At 39.6% G+C, this 24,052-nt stretch overlaps 1 protein-coding gene across 4 annotated transcripts in view; it reads left to right on the forward strand.

Annotated features, from left to right (window-relative positions):
• The first annotated feature begins 4,805 nt into the window (after positions 1-4,805).
• igsf9bb (immunoglobulin superfamily, member 9Bb) overlaps positions 4,806-24,052 on the forward strand; it is a 109,702-nt gene continuing 90,455 nt past the window's right edge. For all 4 annotated transcript variants that reach the window (XM_058415778.1, XM_058415779.1, XM_058415780.1 and 1 more), the window contains exon 1: positions 4,806-5,161. In XM_058415778.1, the coding sequence (XP_058271761.1) occupies positions 5,098-5,161 (64 nt within the window). In that variant the 5' untranslated portion in view covers positions 4,806-5,097. The remainder of the gene's footprint in view (positions 5,162-24,052) is intronic.

Raw genomic sequence — 24,052 nt, forward strand, 5'->3', positions numbered from 1 at the left:
AGATCACTTCTGGACTGACCAAAGAAAACAACTTGATTAATTTTGGGCTTATTTCGCAGTGCAGTGGATGCTAGTATATTTGGTAACAAGCCTTTCATTAGGATTCTACCTGCAGGTGAAAACCTGGACCAGGATATAGGACAATTCTATAGATTGAATCTGGTACCTTTCATGGATCAGAAGAGTTTCTTCTTGGTCCAGTTCATTCAGTTCATTATCATTTCGAGCTGCCATGTTCTTATACACCTAATAGCACCTTCCTTTCTTTACTAAAAAGGTTATTTCATTCAGTTCAGGATTTGGCACCTGAAGCTGGTTCTGGTATGTTATAAGTTACTGAATAATTTATAATAGATACTGAATATGCTTTATGAATAACTGAATAAAAATGTGAGACTTTAGGGGATTACAGAAGGTTTGCAGCGTCAATGATTTCAGAAACCAAGCTCTAATCGTGAACACACATTTTTGACACTGTAATAGTGTGTGTAAATTTTTGCGATTAGGCGGAAAATATATGTTCAAAACATTTAGTCTATATTAGTCTACATGGTTCACATATAAACAGTTAAAAGTAAATAATCTGATATAAGTCTCGACTGGATTGTTGTTGCACGGATTAAACTGTACAGTATATGAGAAATCAGCAGAGCATGTAGGAGAAACTCCATTTGTCTTTCTGATTGAAGAATCGATAGCCTTGACTAGATATGCAGAGGTCAATCAATTGTAATTTATCTGAATGAATATAGCTAGACTCAAAAAATAATTAGAAACTGAGGGTCAATAGGACTTCTAGGAATCTGAATGTTTATGGTGTAGATAACTCCCAGTACACTGATGACTAAATGATGGTAACATGGCTGTATGTAGGAATGATATAATGACTGGCACGTAAGTCTGTGCTTTTTCTCAATGGGTTTTCAAGGCATCTTCTGTTTGTCAGGTCATCACTATTTATCACTATTTATCATTATTCATCACTATTTGCACTATTTATCATCCACTGTGGAGCCTGAACAGGGATAAGTGATAAACTGCCTTGAGGGCCACTGGCTGCTCTTTTGAAAAATGCAAATCTTGTAACGGAGAGGAAAACAGCAGTCACGTTGGAGGTACTTCTTAGAGGTAAAAGAAGAAAGTGTCTTAGCAATCCAGCACTAATTTCCTTGCTAAAGTTCAAGAATTTGCACAGTAGGTAGACTCACATTTTAAAAAGTGATGTCAAAAGTGGTCCAAGGAAGGAACAGTGGGTCATGGGTGGTCGAGGCTCACTGATGCACGTGGGGAGAGAAGGCTGGCCCGTGTGATCCGATCCAACAGACGAGCTACTGTTGCTCAAACTGCTGAAGAAGTTAATGCTGGTTCTGATAGAAAGGGGTCAGAAAGGGGTCCTGCTGTTTTCTCCCCTCACCTATTTCATGGTCTTGTTCAATCATCATGCTATTCTAATGATCATGAGTGTTCAGAGCTTTCAGAAATTTGTTTCCAGCAGCTTAAACCAAGCATATGAGTCCAGCATTGACTCTGACAGTGTATGCAAAGTAGTACAGTCATATAGCTCCCCCATTCCCAGCAAAAGGTCAATATGTCTTTTTTTCTCATTAGATTTTACAGAGACTTTATAAATCCAGAACCCATTGCAAATCTCAGCCCTTCAATTAGCTGACAAACTGATTTGTCTGGGCTCTACAAACTGTTACTAATTCTATCCCCTGGTGGAGATGGAGATGGAGAGAAGTTTGTGGAACAGTACATACAGTATCTTTCTGCAAAGTCCATATGAGTCATAATGTATTATTACTCAGTTAACATGTAGGCTTGTATCAAAGAAAGGCGTTAAAGATGCAAGAACATGTTACTAATGTTGTACATGTGTAGGTAACTATGGAACAACCCAAATAATCTAGTGAAGATTCTTAAATCTCTTCTATGTTTTCACTGAGCATCTCTGATGGAGGTGTTTTTATTTCAAGGCCAGTGTGTGTCATTGAGAGTGGGTCGATGAGGACAGCATTCAAAGAAAATTTTCAACAAGAACTTTTTTCTTTTTTTTTTTAATAACATGACTAGGACTAGATGGGTACATTGTGAGGAACAAATCTTCCCACAGTGATCATGAATTCTGCTGATGCATGTGAATTACAATTCATATAACATCAAGATCAAATTGTACAAAATGTGACATGAACAATGATATAAATAAGGGATAATAATCATTCTAATATGTTATACTTTCTATAGAAAACAATTAAATAAGTTATTTAAAAATATCATTATATATACTATTAGAAATTCAAGTTACTCAAGTTATTCAAGTTAAGTATTCCTCCTTATGTATGGGTGAGATCGTGCTGATTTCATCTTTTATTTTATTTCTTTTCTTCTTCTTTTTCTTTTTAACACATTTTTACAAACTTATAAACACTATATTGCCAAAAGTTTTGGGACGTCTGCCTTTACATGCACATGAATGTAATATGGAGTTGTCCCGCCCTTTGCTATAACAGCTTCAACTCTTCTGGGAAGGCTTTCCACAAGGTTTAGGAGTGTGTTTATGGGAATTTTTGACCGTTCCTCTAGAAGTGCATTTGTGAGGTCACACACTGATGTTGTGATGATGAGAAGGTCTGGCTCACAGTCTCCACTCTAATTCATCCCAAAGGTGTTCTATGGGGTTGAGGTCAGGACTCTGTGCAGGTCAGTCAAGTTCCTCCACACCAAACTCACTCATCCATGTCTTTATGGACCTTGCTTTGGTCACTGGTGTGCAGTCATGTTGGAACAGGAAGGGGTCATCCCCAAACTGTTCCCACAAAGAGCATGAAATTGTCCAAAATGTCTTGGTATGAAGCTGAAGCATTAAGAGTTCCTTTCACTGGAACTAAGGGGCCGAGTCCAACCCCTGAAACACAACACCTGAACTCAATGATTTGGAGGGGTGTCCCAATACTTTTGGCAATATAATGTTAATATGTAATGATAAAAAGCCTAATAAATATAGTCATAAAAATAAGGAGTGGATGGTTGGAGAAATATATCTGCATTCCTTCTCATGGACTACAGGCCAAAGTTCACTGCATAATTCTCAGAAACTTCTCCAGCTCTAAACTTTAGCTTGCTTCATAATTGTCTGAATGATGACTACATGTACAGAGCCATATGATGAAATGCTTGAGATGATATTAAAAATTACACTGATCCAGAAAGCCAGAGAAATCTGTGAATGTAGCAAATTATGGAGCATTGGAGATAAATGTTGAATCCTCTTGCCATTAACTCCTAAAAGCATGTTTGGAGTAAGTGAGCGCTGGCAGGAGACCAGGGTCCCCATTAAAAACACTGACGCAAACGAACTGGATTTCACAGTGATAGAAAATGGATAAATCTACAGATTCATGTTAGGATATTGCTAAAAGGAAATTATAGAAAATATATCTTACTGAAAAATTCAATTCTTAACAAAAAAGGAAAAAACATGCATCCAATTCTTCAGTAAAAACTTCTAAATAGTTATTACTGGCTCAGGGCTTGGCTTATAAACTTGATGTCGCTTGTCTCAGTTATATCCCCAATAACAAATTTACATTATTTTGAAAGTATGAACATCATTAATTTATTTATTTATAAATTTATTTATTTATTCAGATTTTCATTACTGAGGTATCATTACTTGTTCAAACAACAGACAATAACAATAAGATTTCCATGTTTTTCAGTTTAGGAGATGTTTTAAGAACAATGCATGAAAGATATCTAACCTTCTTACAACCTGATGAAGTACAAATATTTATAGACATTAATCTAGTGCAAAATTAAAAAAAAATGCACAATTCAGGACAACTAACATGTCTTGACTTATTGAGTTCATTTAAGATAAAGGTGGAAGTTAAGTTTGTTTGTTTGTTTGTTTTTTGGTTGATTTTAGACCACGTGTTGCTTTACCATCGATCATCATGATTTCAGAGACAGGAAATGAACAAATCTGTGTTTGATCCTAAAAGCAGAGATCATTTGTTTATGTGATTCCAAGACAAACCTCATACCTCAGGACCTCAGGATAAGGTTCTCCTCTAAAGAATTCAGTAAATAATATTGAAATAAATAATAAATAATAAAACCAGATTACGCATCCAGTATACACATGCGTGCAGAGGGAGTTCCCTTATCAAAAAATCACACCCGTTTCGGGTGATACAGGTGATACAGATGATGTTCACGTGCGGCTTTTTTTTTTTTTTAATAGAATGTGATCCCATGTGGAAAACAATGTCATGCCCTAAAACTGCGCACATGATCTCATGTATGCCCTATGACATCACGTGAACGATATGTGATCACATCTGAAAAGTGCTGTACGTGTGAAGAATATCTGGGAACAGAACACGCGTGACTTTTCTACGTGGTTTTCAGAATTCTCCACGCTCCAGTTCCGCAGAGGCTGTGCGTAAAGTGCTGCTGAGCGCCATGACCGATGCCCACGGGTTTGGGCGAAACCCTTTGGAGTACTCCAGCACCAGTGACCGGCTCCTCCGGCAGCTTTCATCCAGAGTTCTCTGAAAAGAAGTGATGATCAGGAGACCTGCAAGTCGCGCGTCTCCGCTATTGCGCATGATACTGCGGCGCCGCGCCGTTCCGCGCCGCAACTCACCTTGAAGCGGAGGCTGAGCGCCTTTTACCTCACGAGCGACGCAGCGGTAGCCAATCCACGCCCCTCGGCCCTCCCACGTCCACCAATGACATGCGAGCGGGGGCGGTGTCAACGAGCTATATTCTGGGGTTTGGTTTTACGCCGGCGTCGCTATCTAAAGGCGCGTCGGGCCGCGTCGCGCTGGTGCAGGTGCAGAGGCTCTTCGAGAGAGAGAGAGAGAGAGCGAGAGAGAGAGCGCGAGAGTGATAAGGATGCGAAAAGGAGAGAAGGGGAAGAAGAAGGGCGAGAATGAAGGGAAACGCCGGAGGAAAGGGTGCAGGGCATGAGTAAAAGGATTTCAGCAGCTGCCAGTGCGTCTAGCATCCCGGGGGCTCGTCTATGAATGATTTATAGAAAGGGGGCACTTTGAGATATGATGAGCTCTCTTACTGGCTGGCAATAGTACTATGATTTGGTATGTGGCCACTTTGATAGCAAGTGTGTTCAGCGCCCGAGGAACGGCCGCTCAAGGTGAGTTGAAGTGCAACGTTTGATGCCCTTCCACACTCAAGTTGCAGTTTTCTTGCTGTGTTTCCCTTTCACTTTGATTTTGCTCTGATTTGTTTATTTGTTTGTTTGATTTTTTTTATTTGAGATATTACTGCAGTTATTCCTAAACTGCGGGTTTGGTACTCTGATGAAGTTTTCTACAATTGTCAAGACCTTTAATAGCTCAAAGACAGATGATGTTTGAAAGCCATTTAAGGAAAGCATTTAGTAAAACTGTTCTGCTATAAACATGTCATGTCATGGCAACCTTTGGTATGTAGTCCTGGCTCTGCAAACTCTTTCTGCACCGTGCACCTGTGCAGCCTGCACCTGTTCTAACACCATGATGTCATTCAGTTGCATTTCACCTAAAGATGCCTCAGATCCTGGACATAAGGATGACAAAGCACTCCTCCTGAGCAAGATGCCTTCTGTATCATACAGTGATAACCATCTCAGCTCTAATTTTCCTTACCAGGTTTTGTTGAATATTTAATTAACCCTCTGTGATTGTGCCCTGATTTGCTTGACCACTTCATTTGAACACAGTTCCATGTTGTTTGCTAGATGGGATTTCAGAAGAAAGTGATGCATTTGCTTTTTCTTTTTTTTTTTTAACGTTGTGTCAGTGGACTCATATAGCCCTGCAGTTGTAAATTCATCCACCAGGGGGCTAAACTATTGCAGATGAGTAGGGCTAGCTCTGAAAGGGTCAACTCTGTGAGGCATTAAACATTAAGCACACTGGAAAGAAAATCTAGCTCCACTTGTTTAGTATGCATTTGCCACCATAAAGACCTAAAGAAGTTATTTACCTCCGCTGGCATGATGTGTCACCTCATCTCTAACTAAGGGAAGTCTCTCGCTGTGCTGTGCTGGCCACGCATGGTGTTGCATATGCTTCATATTTCCCTCCTGTGTGACCAGATGAAGCTGCCACCTTCTGCTCTTGCGCTGCTGTCTCAAGCTGTCTTCTGGCACACACAGCTCTCTGGCTATAGTCCTGGGCATACGCCAGAGCTCGGGTCTCTGTTTTGCTGTGCTGATTTTTTCTACTCTGTCGATACAAAAGCAGCAGAGCAGCCTTCTCCTCCTCATAGAGCAGACGAGTTTGTTAAGATGAGGTCTGCTAACCGGGGCCCAGTTTACTGAACGGCAGCAGCAGACTGAACTGCACTGCACTTGTTGAAGCATCTCACAGCTTCCCTGAGGGAACAGTGAATCTTTAACCATGATGGGAACATATGCCCAATAACGTCTGCTTCCCTTTAACTGATTATGACTAATCTGTATGCCCAAGTGAATGCCACTCTGGTGATGCTATCATTCTCAGGATCCAGACATGATGCACTGAGAGACAAGCACTTTTTGAGTGGCACTCTATATGGGGACCAGTTTTGATTACGTTAATGTTGCAAAGGGCAGCCGATCCTGTCCAAATGCCGATCTTCGCTTGTATATGGATTGAGTCTTGCATCTTCTTTGGCTTTTAATGTTTTGTAATTATGAGTTATAATGTTAGCTCTACTCCAGCCAAATCACTTACAGTGAGTGTACCAGTCAAACATTGGAACGTGGCTGACTTGCTGATTGCATTGAAAAGCTGCAGAATACTAACCACAGTGCAGAAAGCTGAGCTAGCCAATTTCCCAAACGGTGTTGGCTCCAGTGACTGTCAGTGGAGAGACTATAGGGAATAAATTTAAACTTAGTCATTTAAAAGGACATTACATTTTGATATATTAGTCCCATAGGTAACAATGTATGTTTGCCCAAGGTTTTCAAATTTAGATTTCTCATGGCTATGGCACTGCTAAGCTTGTGGTTTTATGCTTTAATACATATCCATCAACGGACTAATTGTTGTAACCAGGGATGCGCCAGTCCCTCTATCCATGTTTAATATATCATTTTCAGAGTATTGACCAATATCCAACACTGATCCAGTTGTGGCATCCTCACTGCGGTTAAGCAGAATTCTTTTGGTGTGGATTTAAGACAATTTAAGTCAAAAGTGGTAGACGTCCAGATCACATGCTTTTGTGACACAACATAAAACAGTATGTCGGTGAATCTGATCAGAGAATTTAAAATCCAGCCCAATTTCAGTCCAGCGTTTCAGACCAATATTAGACTCCCTTCCTTTAACCCGTATTAGATAACTGCACCGATCAGATATAACATTCTGATCAGTTCCAGGTGAAGTGAATAAGACTGATGATCTCCTCATCATGGCACCTGTTAGTGGGTGGGATATATTAGACAGCAAGTGAACATTTTGTCCTCAAAGTTGATGTTAGAAGCAGGAAAAATGGACAAGTGTAAGGATTTGAGTGAGTTTGACCAAAAGGACCAAATTGTGATGGCTGGACCACTGGATCAGAACATCTCCAAAACTGCAGCTCTTGTGGGGTGTTCCCGGTCTGCAGTGGTCAGTATCTATCAAAAGTGGTCCAAGGAAGGAACAGTGGTGAACCGGTGACAGGGTCATTGGCGGCCGAAGGCTCATTGATGCACGTGGGGAGAGAAGGCTGGCCCGTGTGATCCGATCCAACAGACGAGCTACTGTTGCTCAGATTGCTGAATGGCCCACCATTCTACCCACCATTATAGTGCTAAATGGCAGCAAACTCTGTTTGACAACTCTAGGTCTTGTTATGCACTTTGAGTAAAATGATCTATTTTTATTACTTTTATTATCAGTCTATTACACTATTACTACAATGAATCTTTCAATATTTATGGGAGAAACACTTCAGCTACAGTCCTGGTCCACTTACCTATAAAGGGTCAGCAGCAACAGACCTGATCCAACACACTGGATAAGTAGTAAATTCTTCATGTTGGCTCAAGGTTAATCTTACACAGTGTTGTAAGTATTGTATTTATAAAAAATGCAGGGTGTTATTGAGAATAGACCAGCCTGGAAAACCTGATTGCTTTGGGTTGGACTGAAATATTGTGGTTTGAGAGCAGTGCAAATCTTAAAGCTAGTCCTTTATGTGCTGAAAAATGTTAATATGCAGGGCGATAGATAGATAGATAGATAGATATATAGATATACAGACAGACAGACAGACAGACAGACATAGATAGATAGATAGATAGATAGATAGATAGATAGATAGATAGATAGATATACAGCTAGACAGACAGACAGACAGCTAGACAGACAGCTAGACAGATAGATAGATAGATAGATAGACAGACAGACAGACAGACAGACAGACAGATAGACAGATAGATAGATAGATAGATAGATAGATAGATAGATAGATAGATAGATAGATAGATAGATAGATAGATAGATAGATCTGTAAACATTATAAATGGAACATTACACTATATTATAGTAGTAAAAACGTCTATAATAGTTATACATTACGTATATAATATATATGAAAGTATTAGTCCTACATATAAGTAAGAGTCATGTACTTTGTATACAGGGCAGTACCGAGATCATCCATGGATAATACACAGTGTCTATACAGATATATAAAGATAACCTAGGATATACATTATAAATCTGAAGTTATATACTGAGATAATACAGAATATAGTTTAAAGCTGCAGGATGATTACAGGTAGTAAAACATCAATGGCTTAACAGTGTAGTGTAGAGTTCAGCAGGGTGATGGTTGTGGGGAAGAAGCTGGCCCTGAGCCTGCTGGATCTGATTCGAATGTTCCTGTATGTCCTCTTGGAAGGAAGGAGGTTGAACAGTTTGTGACTGGGATGGGTGGAGTCCCTGATGAGGTTACATGCTGTACTCAGACATATAGTGTGGTCAAAATGTTAAACGGCTGGTAGTTGGGAACCGGTGATGTGTTGGTTGTTCACCACCACGTCTCACCACGTTTTTACAGACTAATCTTTCAGACACTGTGGAGGATGCTCTGCCAATGGAGCAGCGCAGAAATATGTTAAAATCTGAGGAGACAGATGGGCTTTCTTCAGTCTCCTCGGGAACTAAAAACCTGGTTGTATCTTCCTAACCAGAATCAAAGTATTATGGTGCCCAGGCAGATCCCATGGCATTGCGCACCTTTATATGGCCTTTCTACATAGAGTGAGTATCTTAGCAGTCTGTGAGCTGTGCCTGGATTCCATTTCCTCTCTCTCAGCACTTCAAAGGCCATTTCCTGTCTCTGATACACTTTCTCCTGAGCCGTCTGTCTCTAGTCTGCTGCCACAGCCCGAGAGAGAAGCATGTGTTTCAGCAAGGCCTCCCATAGGGACTGTGTGAAGCTTTGATTAATTTCACATACGGACATCTAAACCCTTCATTTGTATTCAGACTTCTCAATCTGTTTGAAAGTTACAAATCTTTCCTTGTGACTTTAAAAGAGAGTGGAAGTGCAGGTCAGGTTCTGGGACACAATTCTTTAAAATTAGCCATCTTACATGCAGTTAAATGCACATCTGTTCAATTTTCCTTTGGATGTGTTCCAATGTTTCTGAAATGGCTTAAAAGGCGTGTTGAAAAGTTTTAGAAGTGTGTGAGACTAGTTGGGTCTGTTTTCTAGGGTCAGTGGCACCATTTGTTCAACCTTAAAGTGTCCCTAAAATCAAAATAGGCGTTTCATAGCTTTAATGCTTTAGCTTTTTTACACTTTTACTTAGTCTCTTGGTGTTATGGAGAAATATATGACAGTATATCGAGAAAACAAATGCAAAAAAAAAAGAGTTGGAGATAGTTTTGTTTTTATTGCACCTCCAGGACGTCTCCATTAGTAAGAGTAAGTACTACCTAAGATTTTATCGAGTAGCACAATGTTTAACAAATCCTAACCATTAAGCCTACCACTCTGTCAGGGCAGATGCCTCCCACTGATGACCTCGACCTTGGCCCACAAGTAACTGGCACAACTCCAGACACTCACAGCATCTTGTCAAGAGGCATGGGTGAAGGTGGTTTAGAGAACCCTTCCAAAAAAAGCATCTCAAAGAAACTTCTCACAGTTCTCCATTTCTAGCTAGTTAGCTCAAGTAGCGTCAGGTTGGTTTAGATGTAGCAGGGCTGTGGCATTTCCTTAAAAGCTGTTCAAAATCGCTCAGGTACTTCAACACATTGACAAACTTCCTTGTGAATAAAATGGCGGCTCACAAACCATTTCCTGGGCTTCTACATTTCTACATTTAATATGTTCTCAAACTGTGAATAGAACTCTCACATCTTGGTACCAGGCCATGTATCATAAGAAGCTTGCTATGCACTGGAAGCCATACACTGATTGATACTGATGGTTTTTAGTGAGTCTGTTTTTGGCTCAAGGCTACAGTCACTTCTATAAAAACCATCAGCCCACATGTCAGCCAACTGGTATGTGGGACAACATTGACTCAGGATCTCCTCCCACTTCTGCAGCTCCTCTGTCATGGCTGCACATCATCAGCTTTCTTCTCCTGGTGGAAAGCGTCAGGAAGAACCGGCGTGCTTAAACACCACTAGAAGATGTGCTGTGTATAGAGCCATTCCAGAGCACACCATGGGACTTGCTTAATTATTCATGACTTTGCACTGTTGTAGTAGTTAAGGTCAGCGTGTTGCTATTTCTGTCTCCTTAACATGTGAAAGCGCTTCTACCATATGCAAGAACAAGCCATGTATCTGTATTATTCATGTCTTGTCAGTGAACCGATGTTATATGACGAGTTACAGGAAACATTTGAAGCAACATAAATGTCCTTTATCACATCAGTGATTTGAACAGATTTTGGAAATACGTTAGAATGTTTTTTTATTATTTGTTTCTGTTTATTTGATTGTGTGTGAAATTGGTCCAGTGCCGTTCATCCATCCACCAGGAAGAACGGTTCCTCCAGGATAAGACACCCCCCCCCCCATCTCAGCTAGGGTTTCCTCATATATCAAGAGATAAACCACTGTTAATGTCCACATCCAGGGTAAAAAGCAGAAGAGAATTCTGCCCTTTTTTCGTTCCAATCATAACCATAATTTATATTTCTCTTGGCCAGTATTTTATAACAAAAGGTTTCTTGTTGTTTATGAATGGACCGAAGAGGATGTCTTGCTGGTTAGTGAGCATTCTCTCTGTGCCACATTGATGTCTTGACTCATTCAGCACATGAGGTCACTGTACTGGTGTGCCAATGCACATGGTGGTCCGTGGCATCGTTGGCATGGTAATCCTCCTGCGCAGAAAGTCACATGATGCTACTTGGCACATTTAAGAAACTGTTGTATGAATATAGCTAGTACATCGAACAGTTCGGAGAGCATTTCTTAATGAGACCGTGTCCTGCCAGAAATAAAACATTTACCCTCTTTCAACTTGTCCTTGACAGTCTTCTTCACTTGTATATTAGTAGAAATTAGGTCATTATCAGGACTCCTGGAGTCCAAAACAGATTCTAGAGGTAGAAATTTCATGAGTAAGTGCTGTTCAAATTTTTAAAGGTAATAGATTTTTCATTTTTTTCCAAATTACAAATTAATGTTTTTGGTAAAGAGGTTTAAATAATACTCAAGTATTTAAGTAGCATTTCAAACAGAAAAACTGGACGAGATGGTAATCATTAACTACTGGTCACATCAGGCCACTATATTTACTGTTGCTTGGCTCACATCTTTGGGGAAAAAAACTTCCCAGAAATGCAGACTATTAAATATTTTGTGTTCCTTTTGGATAGACAAGTCGCCTGATGTTTTTCTTGAAGTGTAAAGGCTAGTTTTTATTTTGTACTGAAAATTAGATCTATGCACCGATCAGGCATAATATTATGACCACCTGCCTAATATTGTGTTGGCCCTGACCCATCATGCATCACCTGTCAGTGGTCATTATGTTATGCCTAATTGGTGTATGTCTAAAGATAAGTCAGCGAGTTTGACAAGGACCAAATTGTGATGGCTAGACCACTGGATTTCCAAAATTGCAGCTCTTGTGGGGTGTTCCCGGTCTGCAGTGGTCAGTATCTATCAAACGTGGTCCAAGGAAGGAACAGTGGTGAACCGGAGACAGGGTCATGGGCGGCCGAGGCTCGTTGATGCACGTGGGGAGAGAAGGCTGACCCGTGTGATCTGATCCAACAGACGAACTACTGTTGCTCAAACTGCTGAATAAGTTAATGCTGGTTCTGATAGAAAGGGGTCAGAATACACAGAAGGGGGACCAACACAATATTAGGCAGGTGGTCATAATGTTATGCCTGATTGGTGTATGTATGGACCCAGGTAAGTGTGCAGTGTCAAATGAATAAGGTCAAAAAAATAACCACATATATATATATACTAGTGTTATAGTGTTGTATCGTGTTTCATCATAAATTCACATAATTGCTGCAGTGTAGAGTTTGTGTCTTTAAATAGAAAATAAATCCTCATGTTTGTGGGCTAGAGGCTTGGGTGGGCTTGTCAGGTGTGAGAGCTGTGATGTTAGACATGAGTAATGGAGAAGTGTGAAGGTGTTGCACATGCTGGAGTAGGCTGTCTGTGTGTGTGTGTGTGTGTGTGTGTGTGTGTGGAGGAGGTCAGTATGACTCACAGAGGAGGAGGTCAACCTGCCCAGCTGAAGCAGCAGAGGAATCCTGTGGGAAACTGGTTAGAAATGAACTAGCTCCAAAAAGCTCTGATAAAGTTTATTGTTTCTTTTATTAGCTGAATTTAAATATAATCTGGAACACACTGTCTGTTTGGCGTGCTAGAACCTAGCCGGCATGCTTCTTCTGCGTTGGAGCATTAGTCATAATCCTTCAGCTATATTAACCTTCGTTATTGCCCGTTTCCTTATATTGTGCTATGTTTTATGAAGGTTGGAGATGATTAGGAAAACCTGTACTGAAACTTTATATATTTCGTAACACGTTTTAGCCACTGAGAGAGACTTTCACTGATCATTTGGGAATGCAGTGTGTGGGTTTGGAAGAAATAATCACTCCTCTTTAGGTATTTAAAGTAACAGGTGCCAGTCATTTTACTAGGAATATGTGCAGCTGTCATTTTTGGTAATGTTGCCGAATCTATTTTTTAAAAGAAAAGTAAAGTGTAATGCTAAAGAAATGATGAGTTTTATAAACAGAACATTTTTAGTGGAGAATTATAATACATAACCTGGTCTATCTTGTATATTCTAGGTTTAAATCTTCAATGTTTTGTACTTTGGTTCCAATGTTGCCTTAAGAAGGAGCGCTGCTGAAGAAATCACTGTTCTTTATGGATAATTCAGCAGCCTTGTGCCTGAAACAAGCAGATTACATGCCTGGGCCATGAGGTTTTTTTATTCACAGTGGCCTTGCAAACAAGCAGCCTCAGTAGGCTAGCAGTAACCAAGGTTTACTTCTGATTGAGCTTGAAGAAAAAACTCTCCTCGTTATTGAATTTCATAAAACAGTAAAACAGATTTACTTTCGAGGCATGATCTGGCAGGTCAGTAGAACTTTTACAGGACAGATTAATTAGCTAGTTGGATGCACCTACCAGTGGGCCTCAAGGCTGTCATGTGACTCTCCTGCTTGCACAACATGTAGTCATAAAATAAAGATAAAGAAACCTGTCTCAAATATCTTTTATGTCCGATGTGAAGAGAAAACCACTGCTGAGTGACGTTTTGTCAAAGTGACTTGCTACCTACTAGTTAACTTGCTAACTAGCCTGTCATGGCACCTGTTAGTGGGTGGGATATATTAGGCAGCAAGTCAACATTTTGTCCTCAAAGTTGATGTTAGAAGCAGGAAAAATGGACAAGCGTAAGGATTTGAGCGAGTTTGACCAAAAGGGCCAAATTGTGATGGCTAGACCACTGGATCAGAGCATCTCCAAAACTGGCGGACCAACACAATATTAGGCAGGTGGTCATAATGTTATGCCTGATTGGTGTGTAGGCAGTACATTTGCTCAGATGGTTGTGTACACCTGACCTTAACACTCATATATGCTTTTTAGACTTTCACATTTAGTCTCCTGATTTCTGTTATAATAAGCTCCACTCTACTGGGAAGGCTTCCACTAGATTTAGGAGTGTGGCTGTGGGGAGTTGTTCGTTAACCACAAGAGCATTAGTGAGGTCAGGTACTGATGTTGCACATTGTGCACAGGGACATTGTCATGCTGAAACAGTTCCAGTGAAAGGAAATTGTAATGAAAAACAAAACAATACTTTATCAAATGAAAATCACTTGAATATAGGTGAATTTATTTAAGAATTCTTAGAGATTCTTATATATATCAAAGTCTAATGATATACATTGAAATATCAAATATTATATATTAATAAATAAGTAATAATATTTAATTTGATATTTTTTGCAGCATTTTGCAAAATAAATAAATAATATGGTTGGATACTGGGCATCATTGTGCCTTAGCTGGATATGAGACGGTCACTGGGTCTGTATCTGAGCTCAGACTGCAAACTCTTTAAGAGCACTGAATGAGGTAGAATAAAATGGTGTTTGATTATCTCTCTTCTTTCACTCTCTTCTCTCTGGACTCTCTCTTATTACACTAGTATAGGCAGTGGCGGTTGGTACAAGTCTTCTAGCAGGGTAAAACACCAGTACTTATATTATTTCAGGCATCCACATCAGTCAGAAGCTCAACAGCACCGACGATATTTATAAGAAAGATAAGCAGAACGGTAATGGAGAACCAGGGCTGATTTCTTTCTAGCCCAGACTGTAGATTTATGCAGAACTCATCAGGTGATTAGGCGGCGTGAATCACCGTCTAGATGTGACGTTCATTTGAGATATTTTTCCAGCCCACGTTGCTGACACATCCATGACACATCATCAGCACTGACTGAGAAGGCACATATGAATTGTGGAAATATGAATTATTGTGTGTTGCTACATGCTCCAATAAATTTATACTTTTTTTTTTAATGAAAACGATTACAACTTTTCTGTTTGGTTTTCAGAATAAACGTGGCATTAACACGGTAGAGCAGTGCACACTTGAAATGATGTCAAATATCAAAATTGCATCAAAAATGCAAACAGTTGTTAGCGATCAGATTTTGCTCTCCAATCTAATATTACAATCTACCATCAGTGAGTGCAGGATACACACATTGTAGGGTCAATGACTTATACTGTAGTAAGACCATTATATGTGTAACTGGCTTGTTTTTCAATGACTGCAATTGAATGACAGTGGCATGGTGCGCGTTAGTAGATATTTTGGGTGTTTGTGTGATAAAGAAGGTGAAGTACAGGTCAGTAAAGGATTTCTCGCTGTGCTTCTTCAGTAAAAGGATTTGGCTTCTACTTACATCAGGAACTCTTTCTTTTGTGTGGCCATTCCAACCGGACCTTCAGCAAATCATTCTTTTCCATTCGGCATTGCTGATTATTACAGAAGCCTGTGCTTGTTTTATAGGGGAAAAAAACACAACAAAGCAGAAATGAGATTGCTGTGAATTGTAATGCTTGAATGGTTTATTTCTGGAAGTATAATATTAGCAGGGTATAGAAGCAAGCTGTGAGCTTTAAACTTTTAAGAGTAGAAGTGTTTCACGCAGGTCTGAAGTAAAGCTGGATGGACAAAAATGACTAGAAGTGGGAAAATATATCAAAATAAAGTAATGTTCAAACAAGAATACTGAAGAATACGGCAAACTTTAAATAGTGTACTTTCATATTACTCCTGTATTAAAAAATGTACCATACTCAAACTAACACACACACACACACACACACTCACTCACTCACCTGTGTGAACTGACCTGTTCCGAACTCGAGACTTAACTCCACCCACATTATAACTGTTTACATGCTTGTATTCGCACATTATTTAATTGCTGCTGTTGTTGTTTTTGCACATTTCACTGCTGTTATTCGTATATATGTTTACAACTACACTCTTGTTTACACTTCTTCTGTTTTGCACATTGCACTGCTTATATATTGAAGAATGTACACTGGACAGTGCTATTCTGTCTGTATTGTGTGACCTGTACTGCTTTGTGTTGTATTGTCTGCTTGCACTATTCACACCAGGTTGCACGTTATGTAGCTAGGACAACTTCCTATCCCTAGCTCTGTGTTGTTGTGTTGTTTTATGTAGCACCAGGGTCCTGGAGAAATGTTGTCTCATCATCAGCTATATATGGTTTAAATAACAATAAAATCTTCTTGACCTGACTTGACTTGAAAATGCTTCAGGCTCGTGTTAATAACGGTTCATTACACTGACAAGTTTTTAATAATAATAACATACCTTCAGGTTTATGTATATTTATACCTACAGTATGTATATATCTTGAGAAAAAGTTATTGTTGCTTCCAAACCTTGGGTATTAGGTAGAAACGAGACTCTTCCATCAAGTTTAGCTTCAGGTTCAGATTGGTGTGATTTAATACGGGGCTGTTTTACAGTAATGTTGTTTTGCACTTTTCGATTCAACTCTAAAGAGTCTTAAAGCCTGTATTCAGGCCTTTATTGCACAAAATGTAATTTAGACATGAGCAATGACCAAAAGCAAATCTACTTCAATTCTGTAATGGTTCATTTGGAGAATGAAGTGTATGATGAGAGTTTTGTAGAAATACTCACTTCATCAGAATAATATTTCTGTTTTTTGTAAAGTAAGAAACTGGAGAGGAATTTTTTCCCATTTTAACTAAATGTCTTATAAAGGGACCAGTGATTCATTCAGGTATGGCAGTATTGATAGAACTCTGGAGGTAAAGGGTGTGCTTTCTATACACAAACTATAAAGACCCCAGGTACCTAGTGCTCCAGGGCTTCATGCTCATAATGATGTAGGAAAATGTACTCTTATTTATTATTTAGCTTACAGTGTCAGGGTAACAATATGTTTCTCATCTTCATTGTGGATGTTTAAATGCAATAAAATACTGGACGCAATAATAATAATAATAATAATAATAATGATAAGAGGAAGAAGAATGAAAAGAAAAAGAATTAAAATATTAAATAAAATGTATTGCTGTAAATATTGTGGTAAAGGTTGACAGTTTTGCGGAATGTCTGGAAGCACTTTGTCTGGAGAGAGATATAGTGCAAAGTTAGCTTATTAGTCAGCTATCCCCGCTGGCTAGCTAGCTAACTTGCACATTATTAAAGTTCATATGTTAGCATTTGTTAGATGCTTTTTGCACGTTATCTATAGTGGCTAATATTCTGACAGGCAGTACAGACTTTCTGCAGCCCAAAATCTATGAATTGTTTCTTTTTTCAATCAGGTTTAAGGATATTTATTTGTGCTTTTTTTTTAAACATTTCTTTATTTAATATAAACCTAAACCTTAAGACTTTATGTGTAACAGAAAAATCATTATTATTCTGTCTTTGTTTGAATTCGTTCATAACTGGTGATGGATTTTCTCGTATGTAAAACATGATCTAGAGTAAAATGTGTTGGTATTTATCTAATTAGCTAACTTTCAATTGGCTAACTTTCAATTAGCTAACTTTCAATTAGCTAACTTTCAATTGGCTAACTTTCAATTAGCTAACTTTCAATTAGCTAACTTTCAACTTCCCACTCCTCAGTTTCAGCATTTCTCTTGAGATTTCTGGTTTCAGTGTACAACACAAACATAACTAGTGTTGAAAGGCAGTTAAAATTAAAGCCTATCACTTGGAAGTAGACTTGAAACCTGCAGCGACAATATAGTGAGGATCTGCTGCACTGCTGCGTGTTAAAGATGTATTGTATGTAGTCATATGTATGAGGGCAGTCGAATATGAGCAGAAGTGAAAATGAATCTTTTTAATGAAGCACAGATAAAGTGATGCAGTGTCACAACCTTATGTCCCATAGTCATATTCAAAATGGCAGCGACGTGAATGTGTGAAGTCACGTGAAGCAGAAGGATACGTGCCAGAATCATGGCTGTGTTGTTAATATAAGAAACAGCACACAACATTATTAATATGGATGCAAATGCAGCAGTACAGATTTCATAATAGCCTTAAAAATGTATTAAATCAGATTTGGCCTACTGTGTGACCAAATCCAGAGTTCATTCATACACAGCTTCACAATGCAGAAGATTCTGATAAGGGAGGAGTGTGTGTGTGTGTGTGTGTGTGTGAGAGAGAGAGAGAAAGACAGAGAGAGTGTATGTGTGATTTCATGAGCTCAGCATGGTGGTAGGCAGCATACTGACCTCCTCTTCCTCTCTTCCCGCCCCCTCGGCTGGCCCGCTTCCTCCTGTGGCTCATCTTTCAGCTGTTCATTGATGCAGCGCACTCAGCTTCCTCCAACCCGGCTCCTTCATATCCATTAAATATTCATGCCTTGGCCATGAGATACTCCAGTACAGTACTCCATCCCCCCTGTCCAGGAAACTTTCATTCATTCCCACCCTCCACCGTTTTCTCTCTGCATACACGTTTCTATCTGTGCATCCATCTTTCCTCGTATCTCTGTCTGTTGAAAATTAGATCATGATGCGTTCGTGTCTCAGGGCGCAAAGTGCACTGCAGTAGACCTGGCTATAGTTTGCTTGTGCCAGTCAGGACACGCATTGTCACTTCCTGAAGGTTAGCGCTGATGGATCAGACGTCCCTGAGCCTCATCCTCCCACCGCAGCTCCCTCCCTGCCCTCTCTGAACTCAAATTAGCTGTTCTGTAATAACTGCATCGCTCCTCTCTCCAAGCTCAGTCATGCCTGCGCTGCTGCTCACCGCCTCTTGTCTGGGCCCAGGGCAGGTCAATGCATTGTGCTGGGGCCTCCTGTATAAAAGAGCATTACATACTGTAGAAACATAAAGCATGCTTGTCATCACTTGACTTTGGGACTGTAATTAAGGCTGTGATTTAGCTCTTGCCATTAAGGGCCTCGTGGGAGGATGTGGAGGCAGATACTTTTAAGGTGACACATTTGGTGCATTTGTGTCCATCAGCACACAAAGCATAAGCTCCAGTAAGGCTCTTCTAAAGAGAAGTGCTGTCTTGAATTGTAGCAGTCAGTGACAGTGTTTAGAGCAGGAATCTCATTAGTCTACACAGCCAAGGACTCCTGTAATTGAAAATTCCATGGACTTTCTTTGGTAAAGATTTCTTACAAGAACATAATCCGCTGTTTGAAATTAGCCTCGTTAAATTCATTTCTAAATTAATGCTTCACTCGCACAACACATTTTTATTAAAAACTGTTATTAGATTCACATTGATGTTATTTTTAGGCGTATTTAGTTTGGAGTTATTGAGGTTTGCACTAAACCCAATTTAAATCGAGTGATCAGTCTGTGAGCTCAGTAATAATAAATACAATAACGCTGATGATCTATATTTAAAAAAATCCAAAGACTCCCTGCTGTGTTTTAGTAAACATGAAGTGATATATAAGTAGACAGAAAGACAAACAGACAGACAGAAAGACAGACAGACAGACATACAGACAACAGAAAGACAAACAGACAGACAGACAGACATACAGACAACAGATAGATAGATAGATAGATAGATAGATAGATAGATAGATAGATAGATAGACAGACAGACAGACAGACAGACAGACAGACAGACAGACAGATAGATAGATAGATAGATAGATAGATAGATAGATAGATAGATAGACTATTCAAAAGTACGAAAATAAAGTGTCATTTGGACAAAAAAGCTCCCAAGACTCCCATGTTGTCCTATATTAGAGAACTGAAAGTTTTTATTTGGTGTAGAATGAAAATTGGAATATTATTTAAGCAGTAAAACTCATTTTGTTGAGTCATGGCTGTGAGACAGTGACAGTGCAAATGAAAGAACTTTAAGCTGATTTACGTTGGACAGAAAAGCACAACACATCCACTGAAAAGACATTATTCTTTTTTTTCCTGCTGCTCGAATCCATACTGCATTAAGTGCTGCTGTTGGATGTCCACACTTCTCTAGTCCTGTAACGCATCGAGCGCCAGGATTGACCCGAGAGCAAAACAATGACACCAGTATTCAGAAGCCTCAGTGTTTATCCATTATCCATTTATCCATTCAAAGCCTGAAGGAGAGGCAGTTTAAGGCAGAAACACGTCCTCTGTGGTCTTCCCCGTGCCAGGGATAAAGTATGAAGCGTGAATAAGTCTAGCATACAGTGAGAAGGTAGAGAGGCATTGGGCAGGGAATAACTGTCAGATATAAATAGAGAGATGCATTACCAGCAAATCGAGCCGCAGCCTGGATAAGGTTAGTTGATGCTGAGATTGTGCTGGTGTCATATGCTGAACTGCTTTACCTTTTACTCCTGCATAGGCTGGAGGACAGAGAAATACATCCTGTAATATTTTACTCTAGTAAATACAACTTTATATTAATTCACAATACATAAACTAATGAATGTCAGTGGTTTCAGAACGTCACGTTGTTAGCTAGCGGCTATAACTTAAACTCTCGCTGTTTAAAGACAATCATATGTACACCGACCATGCATAACATTATGACCACTGACCAGTGAAGTGAATAAGACTGATGATCTCCTCATCATGGCACCTGTTAGTGGGTGGGATATATTAGGCAGCAAGTGACCATTTTGTCCTCAAAGTTGATGTTAGAAGCAGGAAAAATGGACAAGCGTAAGGATTTGAGCGAGTTTGACGAAGGGCCAAATTGTGATGGCTAGACCACTGGATCAGAGCATCTCCAAATCTGCAGCTCTTGTGGGGTGTTCCCGGTCTGCAGTGGTCAGTATCTATCAAAAGTGGTCCAAGGAAGGAACAGTGGTGAACCGGTGACAGGGTCATGGACGGCCGAGGCTCATTGATGCACGTGGGGAGAGAAGGCTGGCCCGTGTGATCCGATCCAACAGACGAGCTACTGTTGCTCAAACTGCTGAAGAAGTTAATGCTGGTTCTGATAGAAAGGGGTCAGAATACACAGTGCAGGACGGGTCAGGGCTGTTTTGCCAGCAAAAGGGGGACCAACACAATATTAGACATGTGGTCATATTGTAATGCTTGATCTCAACATTGCAGTTCAGAAAATCATACAGCTACTGATCATGCTCACATCAACCCTCAGAATGAGAAATAAATGTAAACTTGTGTGTAAAATGTAACTTGTAAAATAAATAAAATAAACTTGTAAAATGTGACTTGGACCTTGTTATCGATGCCAGGAGGGTTGATTTGAGAATTCCGAAACGTTTAATCCCCTGAGATGCGCAACAGACTATAGAGTATATGCAGAATAATGAAATAAATAAATAAATAAATAAATAAATAAATAAATAAATAAGCACTAAGTAGAAAGCAGTTCTGCAGGTAAAAAAGTTGCTGATGAGAGAGCTCAGAAGAGAAGGAGCTGTCAGGAAAGCTATGGTGGCACAAATAACAGTTCTTTACAGCCGTGGTGAGCAGAAAAGCATCTTAGTAGGCAAAGCACATTGAGATTTTAGGTGGATGGGACCACATTAGGTTCCTCTCCTGAGAACAGGAATTTGAGGCTACAGTGGGAACAGTCTCACCGAAACTGGATCGATTGAGACCGAGTTCCTGTGGGAAAGCCAGAAAACCCGTTTGAAATTGGGCAAATTCTTTGTGCATGACTGGACAGGTTGGAAAAATGAAAATCACGTAACGTCACAGCTCCAGACTTCAGTGTAGACGATCTGTATTGTGTAATGAGTGGGATGTTTATTTTTATTCCAGATTAGCTGTGTGAGCGGTGAGTCAGCCCGAGTGTGTGGCCTCCATCGTCTGTACTGTGTTCTAATCAGATTCAGTCTGTCTCTTGTATCGCTGAAAGTTTGGGAAGTTATTGCTGTAGGAAAGGCAGGGATTACGACTGAGAGGGATGCTCTACTCAGGAAAAGTTGTAGACTAAGAGGATTGGATACGGTTAGCATTTCTTTAACGATATAGGATTTGAGGCTGCTATGTGCCATAGATCCCAAACATGTTCACAATCTCATTTATTAGAGAATGCTCTCCAGTGTTAGAATCTCAGCCTCCTTTCCATTACAAGCTATGTATGAAGGGGAGTTGATTATTATCTGGGATTGTCAAGAATTGTGTTATTCCTCTTAAATAATGATGTCATACTTTTTGACTGTTTATAGTTACATGCAATGTTCTGGAACATTATAGCAGCAATAAAAACTAAAAAAATCAATTTGTCAGGATACTTGTGTTGAAAAGCTTGATGGTACACCTTTACTTCTGACCCTTACAAAAAGGTGACACTGGAGACTCCTTCCAAAGATGCTATATAAATGTCTCCATACAGAAAGATTTACAACATCAATCATTAAAAAACTTTTATACAGCATCAGTGTCTCCTTCATCTAATTAAAAACCAAACCTTTACCTTTACTCAGACTCACTGGCTTTTGTTTCCTTATGTGCATAATTTAACAGCTATGTACACTTTACTACTGATAATGCAAATTTCTATACCTTTTTTGATACTTTACACTCTGTGTAATAACACAAACATTTATTTCAAACCTACTACTAGTGGTTTCAGGAAATCTCACATAATGTTACCGTTACTATTTGTTTAACATTAACAGTGCGGAATTTTGATCCGTTAACTAGAAACTTAGAAAACTGCTAACGTTATGGTAACGGCAACCATCACTGTGAAAATGTCTTTTTCTCCAACAACAACTTATCAAATTAGCCTGGATAATTAATCTCCTGAAGATGTTGAAGTTGTCGTCGATCCTCACTTAACGTTTCGTCGTCCTGGTCCAGGGGTTCGACCTGGGCAGGTGTGTTAGCTGCAGCTACTTCTGTTATTTTGCTGCAGGAGATCAGACTGCTAAATACTGTCCACTCTTGAGCTTTTAAATACATGTGGTGTTTGATTAGCTGCTTCCTGAGGGCAGATGTGTTTCCATGACTAGCCTTCATTCAGAATTACAAATATTGCAAGTAGTGTTGTCTGCATCGAATTTTGTAAAATACGACCACCAAACGTTTTCAGTTAGCCGTTGTTGTGTTTGAACAAGCTGCAGGGGTGACGTCGCCTCACATGATGACGCTCTCTCTTTCTTTCTCTAACTAGTCTCACGCCGCGCCCAGATGCATTATTAGGGACAGAAATAATGTGAATCAGTACTCATACTCGACGTAAGTCAGCCGGTACCCTTAAAAGTACTGAGTTTGGTACACAGCCCTAATATCTGGATCGTCTTTTTTTAACTAACCAGTGACATGATGCATTGGACAAAAAGGTGGAACTAAACCACAGACAGTTGGATTCCTAAAGTGTATTGTAACAGTACAGTGGCCTCATGACGTAATTGTGCACAAACCCAAGTCCTGTGAGCTGTAGAGTTCTGTTCAAACGATAATGCTGTAAAATCCTATTGATTTTTTCCCTTTACCATTACCAGATGTCACCAAGGAGGTAAGTTGTATTGATCTGAGTGGTGTGGTAGAGCTCTATTTTCCTACCCAATGACAATTCCAGCAGCAATCTTTTGGCGTACCAACTGAAAGCACTACAGTTGTTTTATTTCATTGACACTCATGTCCAACCCAACAAATAATAGGCCAGCTTGGTCAATAAACCTGTTCATTGAAAATTCATGGCACATACACTTTTAAAGAAAAAACAAGAAGTATCCATAAGAGAATGTCTTCTACACACAAACAATTTAGAAATAATAATTTTCTTTATTGGAAATTTGATGGATCAGGTTAATTTATTCTGAAAAAAGGGAGAGTTTCTGTACTGGTTGTTTGTAATGTCCGTCGAAAAGCATGAGCGCAAGAAAATGATCCTCCATTTGAAAAGTTCTTCTGAGATGAAACATCTCATCCATCAATCCAGCACAGAAGAGCACTGTTTTTTGTTCACTAACATACCCACACCCATCTAGATAGTTAAAACTCCCTGAAAACACCCTCTGTAACACATGAAGACATGAAGCATATGCACACAAAAACTGTGATACAGTACTTCTTTTCACAACCACGTCTGGTTGATATTAGAT

This window comes from Hemibagrus wyckioides, linkage group LG18, assembly GCF_019097595.1.
Source record: "Hemibagrus wyckioides isolate EC202008001 linkage group LG18, SWU_Hwy_1.0, whole genome shotgun sequence".
NCBI lineage: Eukaryota > Metazoa > Chordata > Actinopteri > Siluriformes > Bagridae > Hemibagrus > Hemibagrus wyckioides.